The sequence below is a fragment of the Pelodiscus sinensis genome, chromosome 7 (assembly GCF_052426305.1).
Source record: "Pelodiscus sinensis isolate ZL-2025 chromosome 7, ASM5242630v1, whole genome shotgun sequence".
Lineage (NCBI taxonomy): Eukaryota > Metazoa > Chordata > Testudines > Trionychidae > Pelodiscus > Pelodiscus sinensis.
The window spans coordinates 23,991,098-24,013,851 of NC_143058.1; the positions used below are offsets into that span (position 1 = coordinate 23,991,098).

The 22,754-nt window shown below is 40.1% G+C and overlaps 1 protein-coding gene across 4 annotated transcripts in view; it reads left to right on the top strand.

The window, feature by feature from the left end:
• Window positions 1-22,754, top strand: part of ARHGAP15 (Rho GTPase activating protein 15) — a 497,535-nt gene that overhangs the window by 27,868 nt on the left and 446,913 nt on the right. For all 4 annotated transcript variants that reach the window (XM_075933317.2, XM_075933318.2, XM_025191035.3 and 1 more), the window contains one exon: window positions 9,406-9,585. In XM_075933317.2, coding sequence (XP_075789432.1) covers window positions 9,421-9,585 — 165 coding nt within the window. In that variant the 5' untranslated portion in view covers window positions 9,406-9,420. The remainder of the gene's footprint in view (window positions 1-9,405; window positions 9,586-22,754) is intronic.

Below are 22,754 nucleotides of genomic sequence, written 5' to 3' on the forward strand. Positions count from 1 at the left end.
TAACATTTGTGTTCAAATCACACATTATGCCCTGGTCTACTCTAGTACCTTATTCCCAAATACCCCCACACACATTTGAATTTATAAGCAGTGTGTTTACAGTATCAAGGTCATTATTTCCGAATAATGGGCCATGGAATTCATACTTTGTCCTCCTGCTTTTCGTAGAATCATAGACTTCTAGGACTGGAAGGGACCTCAAGAGGTCATTGAGTCCAGTCCCCTGCCCTCATGGCGGGACCAAATACTGTCTAGACCAGTGGTCCCCAACCTTTTTGTGGCCAATAGCACATTCATGTTTTCAGAAGAGTGTGGTGGGCGCCAACAATTTTTCAAGGCTTATTTTGTATTTGTACATTAATACGAAAAACATCATATTTAATATATGAATTCATAAGATAAAAATGGTAATTTTACATGTAAAAGGTATTAATTAAATTATTCGGCAATTACTCTTTCACCTTACCAAGTGAATTTGCTATTTTAATATTAAATGTGAATTGGGTAAATTTGATAGAAACTTAATTTAGTTGGATAATTTTATGTTAATTATACTGTAATTCATTTTTAAACAAAATTCTGCATTAATTAAAAGGGGAGGTTGTCCAAATGTTGTTGAGCAAAAAAAGCTCCCTCCCCCTCAAAAAAATCATAGAATCATAGAATCATAGAATACTAGGACTGGAAGGGACCTCAAGAGGTCATCGAGTCCAGTCCCCTGCCCTCATGGCAGGACCAAGTACTGTCTAGACCATCCCTGATAGACATTGTCTAACCTACTCTTAAATATCTCCAGAGATGGAGATTCCACAACCTCCCTGGACAATTTATTCCAGTGTTTGACTACCCTGAAAGTTAGGAACTTTTTCCTAATGTCCAACCTAAACCTCACTTGCTGCAGTTTAAGCCCATTGCTTCTTGTTCTATCCTCAGAGGCCAAAATGAACAAGTTTCCTCCCTCCTCCTTATGACACCTTTTTAGATACCTGAAAACTGCTATCATGTCCCCCCTCAATCTTCTCTTTTCTAAACTAAACAAACCCAATTCTTTTAGCCTTCCTTCATAGGTCATGATCTCTAGACCTTTAATCATTCTTGTTGCTCTTCTCTGGACCCTCTCCAATTTCTCCACATCCTTCTTGAAATGCAGTGCCCAGAACTGGACACAATACTCCAACTGAGGCCTAACTAGTGCAGAGTAGAGCGGAAGAATGACTTCTCATGTCTTGCTCACAACACACAATCAGGGAAAGACATTTTGGAGTGTGGCACAGGAGGATGGAGGTCTGCTTTATCAAAGACAGACAAGGTGTTTGAGGTAATATATTTTACTGGAACAACTTCTGTTTGGCTACATCTAAACTACAAAGATTTTCTGAAAGAGGATATGCAAATTCCATAATTTGCATATCTTCCTCTGATCACATTTTTGAAAGAAGATCTTTCAAAAATGAAGGTCGTCGGGATGCGTTTTTTTTTTTCGAAAAAACCACTCTTCCTTAAAAAAGGAGGTTTATGCGGTTTTTTCTCATAGAAAGAAGAATAACTCTTGTGCAAAAAGCCCTGTCTTCTGACAATCTACTGTACTTTTTCTTGAACAAAAGCACTCGCAGTGTGGACGCTCTGTGAGATTTAGCGCAAAAACAGCAGTGTAGACGTAGCCTCAGAGAGAGGAAAAGAAGGGACGGAGACAGCAGCTGGGGGATGGGGATTGTTAATGGGTTATTGATTATTATAATAAGCAATAAATCCAGGGTCTCTAGTTAGTCCATGGTTTTTAACGTCTAGCTAAGTTACAAATACATCAAATATTGTGCAGGTTTCCTTTGAGAATGAGGACTGTTTGGTCAGATCTTTGTATTGCTAACTCTAAATGTTCAGGCTCATCAAAAAAAATCACAAGATTGGCTTTAACATTATGCAGTTATACAAAAATAATAGTTGTGTTGTTCTTTTTATTTGCCTTCTCTCTTTTGAGCTCTAGGATGCACTGGAATCATAGTTTGAAGCTTTCTCCATAGCGTTGAGGGGTAGAAGCTTACTTTCTCTTTAAGGAAGAAGGCTGAAATCATCACAGATCCACTCAGAAGCTGGGGCTTGATGGAAAACAATAATTAATGTGAGACTCAAGACAAAATTATGAGAGTTACTAACACTGAGATATAAGTGATCACTTTGTGAAAAGTGGCGAGGAGTCCTGTGGAACCTCAGAGACCAAACAAAGTGCACCTTTAAATCTCACACTCCCCATCCCCACCATGTCTCCTCCCCTTGCTCCATCAGCTCCCCTGGTACCTGCTTTCCCCCTCTCCTCCCCTTCCTTCTGCCTTCCAGTTTGCAGGGCTGGAGTCTGTTGCGATCGGGCCCCAAAAGTCCCCGCAGCCCGGGCTCCAGACCACGTGCTGGACCTGGAGCTGGGAGGATTAACGTTCATAGCCCCAGCCCATCACACCACGACCGCCTTTCCAGGTGCACTCACCGCCGTCCTGCCTCTAGCCAGGCTCTGCTCCCCCACGCCCCACTCAGCACATCCCCTTCCTCCACCTTCTCTGATCCACAGCTGGCTATTTTAAAAAATGGTACCGCGACACCACACTGACATGGCACCACCCCCTCTGGTGCGCCGCACATGACTTCACCCCCGGCGTAGCCCTGGCTCCACCTGGGTTGACAGTGCATGCTCGCACCTCTCACAGCCCGCTTTCCCTTCCCCCGGCCCGGTACCTTCCCCGGCCGGGGTCAGCTTGCTGGCCTCCTCGTCAGAGTCCCTCAGCCCGGTGGGGTCTTCTGGCGGGGCCGTAAGTGCCAGCAGCGCCCCTACTGGCTCCGGGGTGCAGGAGTGTAGAGCCCAGTGGCTCTGTCCCACCGGGCCAGTCTGCCCCTGCATTAGGGTGTGCCTAATGCAGACTAGGCAGGTGCATATAAATGCCCCGGTGGGCGCCATGGCGCCCATGGGCACCGCGTTGGGGACCATGGGTCTAGACCATCCCTAATAGACATTTATCTAACCTACTCTTAAATATTTCCAGAGATGGAGATTCCACAACCTCCCTGGACAATTTATTCCAGTGTTTGAATACATTTTTCCTAATGTCCAAACTAAACCTCTCTTGCTGCAGTTTAAGCCCATTGCTTCTTGTTCTATCCCCAGAGGCCAAGATGAACAAGTTTTCTTCCTCCTCCTTATGATACCCTTTTAGATATCTGAAAACAGCTACCATGTCCCCCCTTAATCTTCTCTTTTCTAAACTAAACAAACCCAATTCCTTCAGCCTTCCCTCACAGGTCATGTTTTCTAGACCTTTAATCATTCTTCTCTGGACCCTCTCCAATTTTTCCACATCTTTCTTGAAATGCGGTGCCCAGAACTGAACACAATACTCCAATTAAGGCCTAACCAGTGCAGAGTAGAGTGGAAGAATGACTTCTCGTGTCTTGCTCACAACACACTTGTTAATGCATCCCAGAATCATGTTTGCTTTCTTTGCAACAGCATTACACTGCTGACTCATATTCAGCTTGTGGTCTACTATAACCCCTAGATCCGTTTCTGCCGTACTACTTCCCAGACAGTCGCTTCCCATTCTATATGTATGAAACTGATTGTTACTTCCTAAGTGGAGCACTTCATCCTATTTACCTCAGACCATTTCTCCAATTTGTCCAGGTCATTTTGAATTATGACCCTATCCTCCAATTTAGTCGCAACCCCTCCCAGCTTGGTATCATCTGCAAACGTAATAAGTGTACTTTCTATACCAATATCTCAATCATTGATGAATTCGTACTCTGTCCTCCTGCTTTTCATCAGGAATAACGTGAATTCCAAAATAGTAATTTCAAAATAACATTAGTGTAACATTAGTGTAAACGTTCCAGTGCCACTAATTCAAACTAACTGGCCTCCAAAGGCCTCCTGCTACTGTCAGCTCTGATTGCTCTGGCCACACCTGGGATCTCCACTGCTCTCCTGCTCCTGAGGAACTTTAAAAGTCCTGGGAACAGGAAAAGGGCTTGTCCCATGTGGTCAGCTTCAGAAGCCCTGCGCGAGCAAGCATCACGAGATATGAGCACCCCCAATGTCCGTTCGGACTCTCCTATGGCAGCCAGAACTTCTGCTGCTCCCCTGGCCTACACAGAGAGAAATGCAGAAGACCTCTGGCCTGCCCTGGTGAGGAGATTCTGGACTTCACTGAGGTGTAGGGGGAGGAGCCCAACCTCCAGGAACTCTGCACCAAGAAGTGGAATGCCTACATATACAGCAGGATCGTCACCAGCCTGGCAGAGGAGACACAGCGGGAGCCTGGAACAGTGAAGGTTCAAAATAAAACAGCTGCGCCAGGCCTACCACTAGTCCAGGGAACAGATCAGATGCTTTGGGTGGTACCTCACACCTATTAAGAGCAGCTGGATGCCTGCACGCAGTCAGCACTCGCTCCCGATCAAGCACAGCGATGCAGAAGCATAAGAGGAGGGGAACCCATTAGTACTCTTACACCTTCCACAATGCCCTCACATCAGCAGGTGGGGATAGAAGTTCTCTTTCTGTTGGACACCTCCAGTGCCAGACCTGGTGTGCATGTGACACAGTAGGAATCTGAGCTACTCCATCCTCCCCTCTCACCCTGCAGGCTCCTGCCTAGCCGGCTCCTTCTCATGCCTACTTGTCTCCATCCTGTAGGTGTTGCAATGCTGTCCTGGGATATCTGTAAACCTTCTGGAAAGTACCTGCTTTCTAGGCAACATATGGCCTTGCTCAAAGCACATTGCCATCATTTGAACTGAGACCTTCGCTGTCAGCTCAGAGGTTAGGGCTAGGCTAGGGGAAAAAGTGACAGCGTGCATCTTCCAGAAGAGGCAGGAGTTCCAAAAGATGCAGGTGTCATGCACCTTCCCTGACCATCTGATACTGATGTCAGTGAAGTGTCCCTTGTGGGCCACCAGTGCATGCAGCACCATGGAAAAGAACCCCTGTGTATGAAGTCAGAGGCACATTGGTCAGGGCCAGGGATGGGGATGTTGCTGACATCTATGGCCCCTCCATGGTTGGGGAAGCCCATGTTGGCAAAGCCATTGATGATGGTGTCCATGTTGCCTAGTGTGATGACCCTCTGTGGTAGCATGTGGTTGATGGCCTTGGCTACTTGCACGAGCATGGCCCTGACTGTAGATTTCCCCACCCTGAACTGGTTCCTGGCTGAGCAAGATTCCATGGTCATGCACTTTTGCACAGGAATGTCAGGTCCAATGCAGGTTTCCTGTTGTCTGAGGGCAGAAGTTCTGCAGCTGGTGATTATTGTCCCCACCCTGCATGACAATGCAGTCCCATCAATCCAAGCACGTCTTCCCTCCTTCAGAAGTTGAGTTCAACTGTGTCTAGGGGATATAGGAGTATGCTCAGCAGCAGGAGCACCAGGACATGGCTAAGCATGGCCTGCAGGCCATACCAGCATTCATCCTCCTCATCCTTGCCCTGTTCCTGTTGGAGCAACATCTGGGCATGAGGTCCACAAGCATGGCACTTCTGTACAGCAGCTGTGGCATTCGTGTGGGCAACCAGAGCACGAGAAGCAGGGCCGGCCCAAGCCCTTTTGGTGCCCTGGGCTGTCCCCGGGCACAAGGCGCATGCGTGGGCCGGCCCCCTCCCCCAGGGCGCATGCGTGGGCCAGCCCCCCCAGGGCGCATGGTGCATGTGCTGCCCAGACCGGCCCGGCTAGCACTGCTGGCGTGCGCGCCGTGTCGTGCCGTGCAGGGCCCCGCAGCCATGAGGGGAAGGGTGCTGCTGGCTGGTGCCATGGGGCTGGTGCTGCGGAAGCCGGGTGCACAGCTCCTGATGGAAGCTGTAAGGGACGCTGTGCTCCCCTTACAGCTGCCATAAGGCGCCCTTCATCGGTTGGCACCCTGGGCAGCTGCCCAGCTCACCCATGCCTCCGTCCAGCCCTGACAAGAAGGTGTGTGCCTATTGCCCACTGCATCCTTTTTCTGTCCTAGAGGGAGGCAATGAATGAGTGCTTTGTGAGACGTAGGCATAAAGAGGAGCCCCTGTAAGCACGTGTCACAATTTGCCTGAGCAAGCAGCCACAGGAAGTATCTACCCTCCTGGTACCCTCCCCAGAGGGATTCTAGGGGCTTTAAGTCTGAGTCAGGCTCTGTTAAATGTGGACGTGCTATTTTGGACTAATTTTGAGGCTTCCCCCTAGTGAGGACATGCATGTTTGAATTTATTAAATTGGGAGTTGTTAAGTCCAGGTTTAAAACCCCACTGTACTTGAGAGGCACAGAAATTGAATCCAATTCTCCTATGTACCCACTGAGCACCCTAGCTAATTGGATATTCTCACTCTCAGCTTCCACTGTTTAAAGCTGTTCCACTCTGTGTGAGATATTCATGGGGCCAAAGAGGAGCCAAGAATGATTCTCTAGTCCAGTGGTTAGTGCAAGCTCTTGGGACCAGGGTGAGTCAGGTTTTGTTCCCCATGCTAATGAATATTTAATTATTTATACACAGTAATATATTCAACTGCCTTAACCACAAAACAGTACTAATGCTTCCTACAACCCTCTCCTTCATTCTCAGTCCATTTCACCTTCTGTAGGGGGTCCTACAGACAATATTCTCATTTCTTTCACCACTCTGATGAATTCACCGAGCGTCTATCTGTACTAAATGAGGTAGGGGGCCTCTGGAAAAAAATAACATGACTATCTAATGAAAGGTTGCATCATAATGAATATACAGAACAGAGTGGAATCAAGGTTGTACAGGCTACTTCCTATTAGGCATTTCCTATCTTGACTTTGCAATCTGAACAAAAAATTTTCAATATAGTATGTTCATATGTAACTTCCTATATTTTTAAAGAAAAAACAAATTCTACCAACCTCCTATCAGGCATCAGAATCTGTTTTCGAATCCTGAATATTCACAAGTGAAAAAGATTTTCATCACTTGAACTAACAGACTAGCTATCTGCTTGTAGTCTAGATGCTCTCTTGCAAAAGAGTCTTGTAGTCTAGACATAGCCTTTCTCACAAGTTACAAATTTTCTGACCCAAAGTTACTGACTAATGCTATCTTTTATTAAGTCTAAAGTTGCCCTATGCTCACTATTATTATGACTAGGTCTCAAGGTAAATACTAGGCTTTAGGCTCACTATGACTATTTTACAATTGTCTTTGTTGCTTTTCTTGTTCCTACTTGTATTATAGCTTTAGTTTTATTTGCACTATTTTAGCAAGATATAAGCAGTTATTTACCTGATCGAGTGATCTCAAGTTATAGGTCAAAGGTCAAAAAAGCTTCCAAGTTTTTGGGGGTGGTGTCAGAAAAAAAGTGGTTTTGTTCCTTAAAAACACACGCAGGAATTGGCGACTTTCAATAAGTAATAACTCAGACAAATCTCAATGAGAGACTATAAAACTTCTCAATAATATTTTTAGAGCACAGCTTTTAGAAGAACATCTGGTCTTGATTTTTTTTTTTAATTGTGAGCAAGAATTATGGTTTTGCTTTTCATTCAAAGGGTGCCCCCCCTCCAAAGTCACAGTGCCCCTTAGCACCATATAGGTGCTCAGGTAAGTTGTTTATACCACATCATCAGTACTGCTTCCTGTAGAGCTTGTGTATTCCATGTGGGTTTCCCACCAAAGAACTAACTGGGCCTGACCCTCCTTCATGTATTGGGGTGATGTTCACAGTCTTTACCCAAGGACACAGTTTTTACATTTAAAAAGTTTCTGTGATAGATAAAATGCTTGAAGATAAGAAAGAGTCAACAGATCTGTGCTTCAGAAGACCATGCTAAAAGGGCTCCAGCATAGTTCTCTCACATGCCTCTGATTTTAAAATGTTGTAGTGTAGAAATCTGTCAGGTGAATTACTTTCAAACTATGTGGCTACATCTAGACTGGCATGATTTTCCGCAAATGCTTTTTTTCCGTTAAAAACATTTGTGGAAAAGAACTTCTAGATTGACACGGACGCTTTTGCGCAAAAGCACATTTTGCGGAAAAGCATCCATGCCAATCTAGATGCAGTTTTGCGCAAGAAAGCTCCGATCGCCATTTTTGCCATCAGGGCTTTTTTGCGCAAAACAGTTTTTAGCTGTCTACACTGGCCCTCTTGCGCAAAAGCATTCGCGTAAGAGGGTTTTTTCCCAAGCGGGAGCAGCATAGTATTTGTGCAAGAACACTGACAATATTACATTAGATCGTCAGTGTTCTTGCACAAATTCAAGTGGCCAGTGTAGACAGCTGGCAAGTTTTTCCGCAAAAGCGGCTGCCTGTCACTGTCCAGATCAGTGGTCTCCAACCTTTTTACACCCAAGATCACTTTTTAAGTCTCAGAACAGGCGAAGATCTACTGCCCCGACCCTTCCTTGAAGCCCCGCCTACATTACATGAGGAAATCTAATGTAAATGTACTGCGCAGGTGTGCAGTTCAGAGAGGGCTCAAGAGCTACTCTTGGAGCCCCTGAGATCTACCGGTAGATCGCGATTGGGGACCACGGATCTAGATGCAGCCAGTCACTTTCCCTCATATGGCCTAAAATGTATTGTGTGACCAGGGCCAAAGGTTGATGACTGCCAGCTGGATGTGATAGGTTACAGAGAGATTACACCATACAGAAGAAGAATATTTGAGATAAGGATTACTTTTTTACATAAACTTTATGTAACCCACACACCTAGTGTGGTTACCATGCAGTGGCACCTAGACCACAGCAACAGTTAAAACCAAGAGACCTCTACAGAAGGGGCTAGAAGGGAGCTGATTCTTAGCTCAGAGAGTAGAGGCTTTCCTACTATGCTCCAAAGGTCCCAGGTTCAAATTCCTCTGGTGGTGGTTACATTAACACCTCCAAGAGACAAGATGGGTGAGATAATATATTTTATTGGATGAATTTATTGAAATTGGGAAAATAACACATATTACCTCACTCACCTTCTTCTTCTATTGTCATTGGACTATCATGTCTACACCAGTGTTCTCTGTAAGATGAGCACTTGAGCAGATGCCCAGGAGAGATTTATGTGCCACCCTACCGACTGGCAGAGCACCCACAGCTGACCACAGCTGGCAGCAGGTTTCTATTGGTGGTGCACATCTGTACATGCCTTGGTGCACATTAAAAATATTCTGCGCCTGGTTGGAAAAGAACATTGGTCTACACCAACAGTGCATTAACTCTTCCAGGTCAGTTTGGATGTATGAGTGATTAGAACAGTGATCAACTTAGAGGATGATAATGTTGGTTACTCCAGTGTTCGAAGATAACCATGGTTTTCTGAACTGTTTTAGCCTGTGTCTGCTGTTGACTGAAGTGAAATACAATATGCGTGGATATGCTTTTAGGTAAAGAGCACATGTATCTAGAATAACATTACTGTTCTATGTGTTTCAGGACAACACAGTAACCATGCAAGAACTTCCAGCTTCTGATGCCTCCTCTGAAAAACTAAATTCCACCAACCAAAATATAGGAGCTGTTCAAATGAGGATCAAAAGTGCCAACAGCCACCATGACCGGCATAGTCAAAGTAAATCAATGATCCTTTCTGAGAACGTGAAAGTCAAAGAACCTGTAAGTAAAATTCCACAAGTGTTTCCTGGTCCGATTTTTTAAAACCAAATGAATATCTTCAGACTTATGAGTAATTATTTTAGAAACCTTTGCAAGTAGGAACCCGTCCACACCTACAGGTAATAATTAATACCAAATAGTGTCACCAAGCATTAAAGTAAAACTGTTTAATACAAAGATATATCATAGATTTGGTGCTAGCACTTATAATGCCTACTCAAGATCTCCCATCTCATGCTTCAGTATAATAAAAATGAAGCCGGGCTGATGTGGTGTGCTAACATTTCCTTATATATATCACTTCTATAAGCCAGAGGCTAAAACCAGACAAAAGGAGTAAAACAGGCATTAAAACTCCTTGAATAGAGGGAGATTTTGCAATTGACACACCTAAAAGTGTCTTTTTATAGCAATTCTTGTTTTAGAGAGCTCTGATACTGACTGTAACTTAATGTGTTAACTGTGAACAGAGTTTTTATCCATTAAAATGATTTAAAATAAAATAGAGATGGACTCTATAGCCAATTATGTCCCTGCCCCTGTACTCATTCTGAGCTACTAAACCAACTGATTGGTATGAGTCTCCCCTGGTTAATTTTCTTCTGTAATGGCAGCAACTTGCAGCTGAGGCCATATGATGTTACAAAATTATTTATGCAATTTTAGCTACTTTTTTGGACTCCAGATCCATTTTGTTCTCAGTGAATGCAAACGAATTGGGTTAGCTGGGGACAGACCCCCAAGACTCAGACACTCTTCACAACCATGGGAGCTATTCATTGCTCTTCTGGTAGAGAGCTGAATATTTCATAGGAATCCATTATACTAACTGAGATATTAAATGGATTAAGCTTGCTATTGAAATTGTATTTTTTCTGCATTTTTCACTCCAAGTTCAAAGGGAAAATTAACCCACAACACTAGGATACCTTTTAATCATTCTCTTTTTCTATTTGACATGAATGAATTTAGCTCATAGAAGCAAAACATCATATTTCTGTACAGAAAATGTTGCCTTAGATCATGGCAACAGATGAGAGATTAATTTCCGTATATTTACTTTCCAATTTAAAAGTATCATTTTCCTCAGACACATTGCACATATTGCGTTGTTTTTATCCGAAGTGAAATGATCCTCAGCTAGGAACTTGAAATAGTGTTTACAATAATATATTGGAAATACTATAATGCATTATTAGTAAGAACTGTACCTTTGAAAAAGTTTAAAAGTTAAGTATATTTAATGATGCCTAACATATTTTATTGGCTGTGTTTAACAAACAGCACTAGGCTGCAGTTGTTTTTGACAAGCATGAAAACATCACAGCATGAGACTGCAAAAGGAATTATGTAGAGAAATTACAAGTGATCCATCTCTCAATGAATTATCCACCTCAATAGCCTGCAGAACTCAGCTACCAATTAACACCTACTTTATTACATGTTGGGATGTACTTAATAACTTTCATGTGTTTATGCACTATTACCTTGACTGATGCCTCTTGTACAATTAGGCATAATTGGCATATCAATATGCAAAAGTTAAAAGGATTAACCCTCTTAAAACTAATGAGCATTTCTGTATCCAGCTGCTAAATGAGACAAAATTAGCATTTTTCACTTTTGGGCAGGATTTTATCATGCAGTTTCTCATTGTTGATATTACCTTGTTACATAACTTTAGTTCTGGGGGTAGAACACTGGACTGTTATGGAGTAAGGGTTCTAAAAAGTTAAACTAGACATAAATATTTGCTGCAGCATTGCCATAACCATAGCAGGTACAATATATGTTCATTAGTAAGGAGCTGAAAAGTTGCTTTGTGTTACATTTGTTTAGTAGCTAATTATATGAAGTGGTATTTCACTCAGTATATGTCATTTTACCACAAAAACTTGGCTCCAGTATCATAGATTGAAAGCTTGCCATGCTACTGATTTCCTTTCTGTTCCATTTCTTTTCATCTCTTTTTGCCATGCAGAATTTTCTGACTAGATATTGAGACACTGAAAAGTATTCTGGCATATTTACTCATATAAGCCTGTTAAAGTTGTTTGCTAGAGCCAAACTAAAACCACAATTCTTACTGAAATATGCACTTGAAGTGTAGCATTATTTCAATGTAAAAGATTTACCAAAAAATCTGTACTTTCATGTTGACATATCAGATCCTCCATGCCTGATTAGTAAAGGATTTGGGAGGAAGGGGGAAGCAGGGGAGAGATAGGGAAGGCAGAAAATTGCTTGTCTAGTGCCCTGAAAAGAGTGAAGAGTTCTTTGTTGTTGTTGTTTGCTGTTTTGAGTAATATATTCTTGTTTTGTAGTTTTAGTGCACTTAAATAAACAATCTTCAGTGTTTTGCACCCAAAGGAATACAAAGCAGTGCTTAAAAATACATAGACCAACATAACAATTAGATCTTATTACACTGTGCTATAGAGCAAAAAAGACTTCTGCTTTTTACCAGTTGAGAATCTGGCTCTCTGTTAAGATTTTTGCTGTGTATATGTAATTGTATTAATAGTGCTTATCAATTGGCAACATTTTATATTGCTTTCATATAAACTGTATTTCATTGTCTTCATATGAACTGTATTTCATTGCCTTCAGATGTTACTGAGATTTTTTTAACATTAGCAATATGAGTGAACTTATAAGGGGCTTTGTGTTGTTCCATTATTTCACTTACGGAAATGCATTAGGAATATCTACTGGTCTGTGATCTGTTAATGAACATGTTTCTTTTTCTGTTGACCATGGGCCACATCTTCCTCATCTCACACTTGAAAAACCTATTCACTTCAGATAGTTTTGTATAAGTTAAGACAATTCAGGATTTGGTGCATTTTGAACAATTAGAATAAATATCGCTAAACGTGTTTGAATAAAATGAACTCCTAAATGTTGTGTGTAAAGTCAGAAACACATCGATGAAGGATTTTTAATATTGATTTGTAGAGGAGAGACTATAATTTTCTCTAAGTGGTTTGTGGCATTATAAAGTGTTCGGTTCTGTGCTTGTGTGCACATCTTGGAATCTCCTTTCAAAGGTGAACTGATTATTTTTTATAGTGTGACAATGGGGTATATGCAGCATACATAAGTAAAGCCATATGAACTGTGCATTTTGCAGTAGTAAAGGTGCTGATGTACAATAGAGAAGCTAGCTGATGCAAAAGCTTACTGTAGATTATTGTGTCTTTCAGTCTCGGTTATTTACACATTCAGGTATTCTGCAAAAGTTTGACCTGATATTAATGTAGAGTTTAAAGAGCACAACCCTTGAAACTGGGCACAGACTAAAGTAGGCAAGGCCTCCTTCAGTGTTTAATGCCATCTCAGCCGCCAATGTACATCAATATTTCTTCTCTTAACCCTACAGAAATGTATTTTGTTTCATACAGAGCAAATTCACTAATGAAATATCTTCTTTTTTACTGATATTTAGATTAAGAATTAGACTCTGTTTTAGACACACCAAAATGCTAATGTATTTAAGTTCTTTTGATTAAACAGACTTTGTTGGCTTATTTAGTTCTCTGATACATTATCAAAGAAACAGGAAGCAATTTTCTTTTGTTTCTTGCTCTTGTGGGCATAGAATACTTGCCAAAGTTATGTCTAGTAAAAAAAAACAGAAATAAAATGGCTAAAAATATAACCCTTCTGTTTAGCAGAGTTTTTGAGCCATATTATGAGATTGCAGGGCTTGTTCATGTTTCTTTCAAATCAAGCTTATAGTCAAGTTTAAGGCTTTGTATAGATTGTCCTGAAGTAGATCCTGATATTTAATTAAAATGACACTAAATCACATTGAATTGATAAGACTTGGCATCTCAAACAAAGGTAATTGCCCGTATTGGTTTTGTACAAAAATAGAGCTGCTTGGAAAATGTGCAGCCAACACAGACTGTCAACTCCATTTATAGATCAATATGTGAAAACCATTGATCAGGCAGGCATGTGTAACAGTAACACTTTACATTTATTTGTTGTTTTTATAGCATGTTAGGGCTTACAGGATTATCAGCTTCAAAAATATTTTGACTTCCTCATAAATATGTTATCTGTTTAATGTTCATTAAAAGACAGACTAGAGTCCTTTCTAAAAATGTTTTCAGTTTCATTATTCTTCTCATATCACTGTAGGAAGTTTTAGCAGAAAATAGATTATTTCCTGCTCTGTAACATCATTGGAGCTCATTTTTAAAATAGTATATTAAGTGGAAGTTTTTGAAAATTAGTTTTTCCTTCTACTTTTTTTCCCACTGGAGTAAAAGAGGCATTGACAAAATTGTTCTCTCAACAAGTAACTGACTTAATAAATTAAACATTCTCCCCATAAATTGCTAAAAGAAAGCACCCTATTTTATTCTAAAAAGGGTTGTCCACACTTTTCTCTTTTGAGACTTAAGTCTCATATATATCGAGAGAGCGAGAAAGAAAGAGAGAGAGATCTATATCAATATCAGTATATAAATACATAGATATACATACACATTTTTTCTTTGTCTTTCAATGAGAAATGCAGTAGACATCATTATAAGGGAACAATTTTGACCCTTGAATATCTGAGGTAACTCAGTTGTTGCCTGTTCAAAGAACTGTACTAGAACAGCGATTAAAAACATGAATGCACCCTAGGTGACAAAATGTAGTAACTGTTGGTAAATTCTTACTTTGTCATGGTAACCACTTTATTTCACAAAGCATTTCAGTGTTGTTTGAAATAAGTAGATCTGAGTTTAAATCAGTGACATGAATGAAGGTAATTCAATCCTTTTTCTCTAGCAAAGTTATTCTTAGAAGTTAGAAATGGAAAAGACCTGTTAGATAACTTGCTATTTTCCCCACCATTGAAGGAAAAGAACAGAACCTTTCAGATGCTTCCTCTCTATGTTCTTCTCTGTGTAGTTCTAGTATATTTTATGAAATCAAATCAAAATGTCATTTTACCTCTATTATATGTTGTTGAGTAGAATATTGCACATATAAAATGTTCACAATTTGTAAATAAAGACATAATTCCTTAGGCTCCAATTCTTCAACTACTTTTACATATGTTTAAAATTAACATGTGATTGATCAACTGAAGTCAGTAGGCATTTGTAGTAGGAAAAAGGCCTTAGTTTTTACTGTGGCAAAACCAAGAGCTGGCCTGGGCCAACATACTTCTTTCAAAGGGAAAACTAGGGCACAGAAACATTTGAGTCAAGATAAAAATGTAGATGATGTAACTTGTTCATACTGCCATTTTTCATGACCAATGATTTCTTATTAAACCATTTTTTGGGTCAGATATTTTTTTTCCTAATAGGGAAAGCAGTGCTTAGGAAGTAATTTTGCATTCAGAAATTGAATTTCTTTGGTTTATGTATTTTGTGATTCTGTGTATATATGTATTTATTTTACTGTAGATACCAGAAAGGAGCTGATCTTGGCTGGAAAGGTGAATGTTAATTTTATTGTTAATATCTCCATCTGTCTGTATTCAAGGCATTTTCAGTATAACATTTCAGCTACATGACTTGATAGACAACATCATAAGATCTTACAGAAAAAAGAAATAACCAACATCTCTTTCTTTTTGAAAGAGATGGAGTAAATTCATTTCAGCTCTGTTGAGGAAGTGGTGAATGTAACCAGTTTGTGGTATTTACTGAATCAAACCGAAGTTTAGACAAGATATTATGAATTGGAATTGAGGATTTTTGACGTTTACTCAGTGTGACACATGAATAGGAAAAATGTTCAAAAACCTCTAGTGCGATAGGTTTTTTTTCCTTCAATCTTACAACATTTCATGCTGTGAAAATCTTCACCCTATTTACTAAGTACAAATTGGTCTTGCCAAAGGTTCTGAAAGTTTACTACTTCAATTTAGATGCTAACACTTCAAAGAGAGATGCAACTCTACAAATTAGTGTATGTTCTATGTATGCCAGGCAGTTTTAACTTGAACCTAACTAAATACAATTATACTTTATTACTGATTGAAAAGTGCAATAAATGTACATCGGATACATTTTTTTGTAAAGTTAGTCCTCTGATTACTAATTTGAATCAAAACTGCTAACCTTGTTAGCATCTGGACTTATTTCCATAATAACAACCCCTTCAGAACCTACAAAGTAATGAATAATTGACAACAAATGAAATGTTTTGATAGTTGTCGGCACAAAGCATGTTTAATGTTTTGTGTTGCTTCCTAGCTAATTATGTAGATGACACATTTGTCAGACCTTGACTGCCATTAGAAACGTGTTTCCAGAGGGGAGAAAAACAGGCTATTCATAGAGTAATTAACTAGAATGCTCAATGACCTGTGAGAGATTCAAATGGCTGCCAGTTCAGACATTGTTTTGTTACAGAAGCAGAGGGGTAATTAAAATTCCAAATTACAGTGCTATGATGAAGCATTTGTTTGTTGACAGTATACTCTTACTCTAGTTTGTTAATTCTTTTTTAAATTGCTTCTAATCCATTTTATAGCTTTAGGAGTTCCGTCTTTGAATTTACTGACAACTAATATTATGGTAAATTGTTCTTCACTGGAGTACTGCAGGCTTGGCAGTTTCATGGGAGCACAAGGTGGGTGGGATGGAATAGCTCTTCTTTCTCTAAACTGACATACCATGTGCTGTCATCGAAACGCAGCTAACACAGCACATCTTGTGAAATGATATGTTCATAATTCTGCATTAAGGAAGATGTCTAGTTATAGGAGGAAGCGATTCAAATAAAGTAATAATAATCAAACAAATTGACTAAGGTGCCCTAAAACATTACAGCAGAGCCCTAATATTTTTTAGATGATGATCATCATCATTTAAGTAAACATTTTCGGAAGCTGAGAGCTAGTTGAAACTAGAGAGGATCACAAAGCAATGGTCTGCATGAAGAAAGCAAACAGATAGCAAGAAGAATGGTATATGTCATAAGAGAAGCTTTGCCAACAATCTTCCAGTAATGGATATGACAGCATGAGATGTCTTTTCAGTAAATATGAGGATTGTTTGCAAATGCAAAGTGGTGAAGTTTGCTAAACAATGAATTAACTGCAAGCCCAAGTGAAATATTTATTTACATTGCCAAAAGTGAGAATATGGCTTTGTTAAAAAGATCTGACAGAAGTAACATGGTGTTTGATGCAGGGGAGCTGACAGCGGCATGGAGTGAGCGCTGATTATCCTGAAGACACTGTCAGCTAGGATTGATTTCCACTTTCTCCGTTTATGTAACGGTTCCTGTAATACAGCTGACCCCGAATCACGTTACCTTGTCATTTCTCTGCATGGATCAAGAAGAGATGAGCTGAAAATAGCTAGGCACTGACCTTGAACTTGCCAGAAAAGTGAGAAGTGACAGTGGTGGTTTTTGTGTTTGTAGTTCATGTACAAAGATTAAGCTAAACTGTTATTTAGTTGAGTTCACTGCAACAGCACAAGGGGGCAGAGCAGTACTAGAGATTACAGGTAAAGATGATACTTTAGTATCATTTGACTTTACAGAAATGCAAGTTTGTGCCAAGCAGCTCTTTTTGTTTTAAATATGGGGTATGCTCTAAAGAGGAATCATTGATGAACCAAAATCATTCCAGTACCATAATCTGTAATTTTAAAACATAATTAATTGGGTCACTAATAATGGAATATCTTTTTAATGAATAATTTTAAAAAGTGCTAGTAAGTTTTCCATTACAGGACGCTTCAACATAAAGATTTTACCTCCCAGTTCTTCCAGTGTTAATGAGAGAAAAAGGAACTATTGCTACCATTTTAGCCTATTGGGAAGTATATCAAATGTAAATTTATTCCTCAAAAACACACAAGATATCTATAAATTCATAGGAAACAATTGAGCTGAAATGTTGAATAGGGTGGTGGTGTCCCAGTTATGATGATTCTTATGTTGTGTATCTGCTGGAATCAGCCCTACCTTAGAGGAAAATTGAAAAGTAGGTTATAAATATGTCCACATCTATCAAGTGACTGTAGTGCAAAAACAAACAACAAAACCCTCCACTTATTTTGGTTTACATTTACTTTGTTGAATTCTTATCAGCTTCTTTGCACTAGTACTAAGACTTAACCTATGGAGGTCTAAGTCTGGGATGCTGTCTCAAAATTCCCTATAATCGAACATATTCAGGAGCTGACACTCGTAAAAGGATTTGTCTGTTGTTGGTTCTCTAACTTTGGTCACTAGAGCTTCAGGCAGGAAAACACACACACCACATAAGACGTCTTGCTACAGCTTCCCTCTTGATTTGGTGAGCCGGCTGTTGGCAACATCAAGGCATACATGCCTGCTGAAAAGTCAGTGACCCCCAGTCATCATCTAAATCCTTAAATCCTATTCTCAGGCCTTGGCTTGAGCATACATGCTCTGGGCTTGACAATCATGCCTTCTGATTCACAGGTCCTGAGGACTCACATGGTTTCTCTCAAACACTACTTTATTCTGCTTATCAGTTTGGGGGTTAAGCTATGGCACACTGGACCTTAAAGGTCAAAGATTTCCCTAACAGGATTTTTAGACACCAAAGGTTCAAAGGTGTTGGCTGCAGAAATCCTTCCCCAGAGTTTTTCTTCCCTTGACTGTGCAACGCTATTAATAAGGGACCCTATTCCCTGATGGCCCATAATTCATTTTACTGTTACCATCTATTTAATTTCCCTTTTAAGTTTCTGTAGCAAAGCAGGACAGTGTTTTACCCTGCCTTAGTATCCCTTACTTATGTGAATGTGTAAAGTATACATCATTTTTCAAAGTACATTAAAAACGGACAAATGTCTGCATCTCTAAACAGTAAAACTGAAAGGAAAACATTATTTTTGAGGTCAATGCTGGTTTAAGATTAGGAAATGTTGTTTTGCACTAACAAGTAAACAATATGCATGGATTACCCCTTTTGAAACTATTGACTTTTGCTGTTGCATGTAATTTATGGAGATTTTGCAAGACATCATTTATGGCAGCAGTGCACAGAGTCTGACAGGGAGTTGCACTGATTATATTTGTGCCAGATAAGAAAATGGAATACATACTGCTTAATCATTTTGTTGAAGGTGTCCCGTGACCAGAGTTATACAACCTGTGTGTGGCGAATCCACAAACTCTGTTATACTTGTCTGTGTTAATGGCAAACTCAAAACTCAGACCAAGTTTACTAAAAGACTTGGTAAGGGTTTCAAACCTTTCAAAAAAACCCATTGTCCATGTTTAGAGAGAAGGGCTGATTTATGGCTTTCCATCAATACTATGTAAACATTTAACTGTTCCAACTGAATTTCTTTGTTCAAACCTAAAAGACAATCTAAAACATGAAGGAAGCTCATAGCATACTTGGCATAAGCCTTTGCAAAGTGAAGCCAATCAGCTGTCATAGTTAAGAAACTGAATAATCTGAGCCCCTAAACTTAAGTTTTTAAATAAATAATAAATCTCTAATTATATTATTTATTGTAGCTTAACATCTAACTCAAAACGGTACCAGTGCTTTTGTGTCAACTTAACTGCCTAATAAGATGTTCTAACCAGCACGTTGTGTGTGTGTTTAAGCAGGGGGAGAGTGTTTTTTGGCATCTTTTGCGAAGATGCTGTTCTTTAAATTTTCAATTTTTGTTCTCTGTCATCTCACATGCTGGCTCCTACCTACCTTGTATGGAGACAAACTACTGGCATTGCATTCAGCATGCTGGAACTATAGCACCACCAAGAAATATAAATGTAAAGCTTTTGTCCCTATGGTCAGAGTTAAATGTAAAGAGACAACATATCTGGCATTTGAGAGGGTACTTAATACTCCATAAGTGATATTTCAGTTAGATTCTATGCCAAAGTCTTCCTTTCTCCTCTTCTGCTGTGGCATAGTAAAATTGAGCACTAGGTTAGCACTGGGGACCTGGATTTGATGATGGCCTTATAGAGAAAGTTGAACACACTGGCCCCAATTCCACTGTTTTCCCATCTGTAAAATGGGGATGATGATACTGATCTCTTCTTGTAAAGTGCCTTGAAATCTTCATATGAAAAGCACTATCTAGAAGCTAGGTGCACTATTATCCTTCAACAATGCTCACTGTCATAATATTCTACATTTACTTTGGTATGACTCCGGGCTTTTTTTTTTTTCAAAGGGTGGGGGGGGGGGGAAGGAGGGACTAGCCAGATTTTTTTTTTTAGTTTCTTTCCATCTACTTCAATTCAGTGCAAATGGTCCTTCCAACTGTATGCCTTTTGTTCTCTAGAGCCTTCCATTTTCAGTATACTCCAACAATAATTTTATTTATAAGAGTTTTTTTTTGCAATATGTTAACATAAATTCAAGGAACACAAATGACATGGAATGATTTTCCTTCCGCATTATTTTTGTTCAATGATTTACTGCAGCAAAACTGTAGTATCTAATACACTTCCTTTCAAAATGCCGTTAGATTAGAAATACATAGGTACTGAAACTGAGATAATTATGTCAAACTTCCCACAGCTAGTTGTGGACACCTGACCTGCTTTGTTTCCCACAGGGGAAAAGTAAGCTCTGTTTCTTTAAATTTCCAATGAGAAGGGACATGTGTCTTCTTGCATTGAGTTACATTACATCACATCATGTGATACAAAGTGACCCAATACACTATGACAGGAGGGGTAAAGAAACAGTTTTTTTTTTCTCAATATTATTCCAGTGTTACAATTACCATACTACAGTAGGGTAATTGTAGCACTGGAATAATATTGAATGATTTGTTAGCTTTAAATATATGCACAATACAAAGACACATCTGCCAGATATTATTTAATAAAACAATTTTAAAACAGACAAGCTTTGGTGTGACCATTGTCTCTTTTTTCCCCCCCATGGTTAATGGTTATCTGACATCTTATGAAAAATCTTTCTGGACAGTAAAAAAAAAAAAAAAAAAAAAAAAAAAAAAGTTGGTTTGGAATGGATGTACTGATGACAAATACAGCTGGTCCCCGAGATGCGAATGGTCGCTTATGACCATTCATATTTACGACCGAAGCTGTTGTAAATGGAAGACCCTGAGTTACGAACATGATCCACGCTTATGAACAGTGCGATCGCGTGTAACTCTATGGGGTCCGATTTATGAACAAACCGAGTTATGACCAATTGCTTGGTCCGTAACCGGTTCATAAGTTGGGGAGAACCTGTAACTAAGAACTCCTTCCTCCATTTCTGGAATCAAATTTGGAAGGTTCTGAAATGATCAGACACATTGTCCCCATTCCTGCAAAAACACTGCCAGAAAGCTTAAAAAACAATACGAGTCCTGTAGCCCCTTAGGCTATGTCTACACTACAGAGTTTTTGCTGAAAAACAGCCATTTTTCTGCAAAAACTCGTGGAGTGTCCACATCTCAAGTGTGTTTTACACAAGTAAATCGAAAGATCAAAGGGGTTTTTGCACAATTGGTAATCCTCATTCTATGAGGAAGAATGCCTTTTTGCACAAAAGCTCTTGCACAAAAGGGTGTATGTGGATGGGGAAGAGGGGTTTTTTGCACAAGAAGAGGGAAGAGGAAAAAGCACAGGTGCTCTGGTGGTCATTACGTCCAAAACAATCCCTGCTTACTTGCAAGAGAGCATCCAGGCAGCCTGGACACTCTCTTTCGCAAAAGCACATCACTTTTTCAATGCACTTTTGCAGTGTGGACGCTGTCTTGCACAAGAAGTTTTTGTGGAAGATCTCTTCCGATAAAAGCTTCTTATGCAAAAAGCCTGCAGTCTAGACATAGACTTAGGGTATGTCTACACTACCCCGCTAGTTCGAACTAGCGGGGTAATGTATGCATACCGCACTTGCTAATGAAGCCCGGGATTTGAATTTCCCGGGCTTCATTAGCATAAGCGGGGAGCCGCCATTTTTAAATCCCCGCTGCTTCGAACCCCGTGTAGCGCGGCTACACGGGGCTCGAACTAGGTAGTTCGGACTAGGGTGCCTATTCCGAACTACCGGTACACCTCGTTTCACGAGGAGTAACGGTAGTTCGGAATAGGACCCTAGTCCGAACTACCTAGTTCGAGCCCCGTGTAGCCGCGCTACACGGGGTTCGAAGCAGCGGGGATTTAAAAATGGCGGCTCCCCGCTTATGCTAATGAAGCCCGGGAAATTCAAATCCCGGGCTTCATTAGCAAGTGCGGTATGCATACATTACCCCGCTAGTTCGAACTAGCGGGGTAGTGTAGACATACCCTTAGAGACTAACAAAAATATAAAAATAGTATAACGAGCTTTTGTGGGCACAACCTATTTCTTCAGATGACAAATTGAAACTTTTAAACTACAAGAAGGGTTACGGCATGAAAATGTTCAGCTGTGGCCATAAATGGAGCAGTAATGATGAAAGGGCCTGTTTTTATGATATTTCCAACTGCAAGAGACATAAAGAACCAATATTAGCATCCAAAAATGTGGGAGGTTATATGAATTAAACCTGAAGTTTGAATCAGTTGAGGGTCTACTAAACAGGGCTGTTATCCTTAAGCTCACTGTGCTTTGCTGAGGAATCAGACTTGTACTTTAGAATCTCACTGGGAAAAAAAAGTTAAAAAATTCAAGTTCCAGGTGGTTGTCCTTTTCAGTAGCTAATTGAACTTTAAGCTTTCAATTTTTTATCAACAAAAGATAAACTGAAAGTTTTTAATGTTCACAGTTTGGACCTTTTGAAAAATGAAAATATAAATCTTCAGTGGCTACCTGTAAGCACTAGAAACTGAAGACATTTGCATATAAGTTAAACATATATTGTAAACATGTAACTATCACCTAGTTGTATCAGATCCAAAATAAAAGGCTAAATTCCTATATTCCTGATATTTTTAAAAAAATCCAGGAATGGGAGGGGAGCAGTAAAATTAGAAGCTGGTTGTGGTACAATGATGAAGGGGAGAAAAGGTCAGTAAATGTGACTGCAGTGTAATGGATACCTGGACTGCAGGGCATGGTAGGGCATTTCGGTGCAGAGTAGGAAAGGCAGGCAAAGGAGTGATCCAAAGAAGCTGTGTGTGTGGTAAGAGGCCAATTAGCTTCACAGGGGAGCTGCAGAGGTATGTCATAGAGGGGCTGAAGAGGCAGAATACAGGCATGTGGAAAGGTTAAAGACTTGGCTCAAGGGAGCTTACTCTTCTGTAGAAAGGTTCAC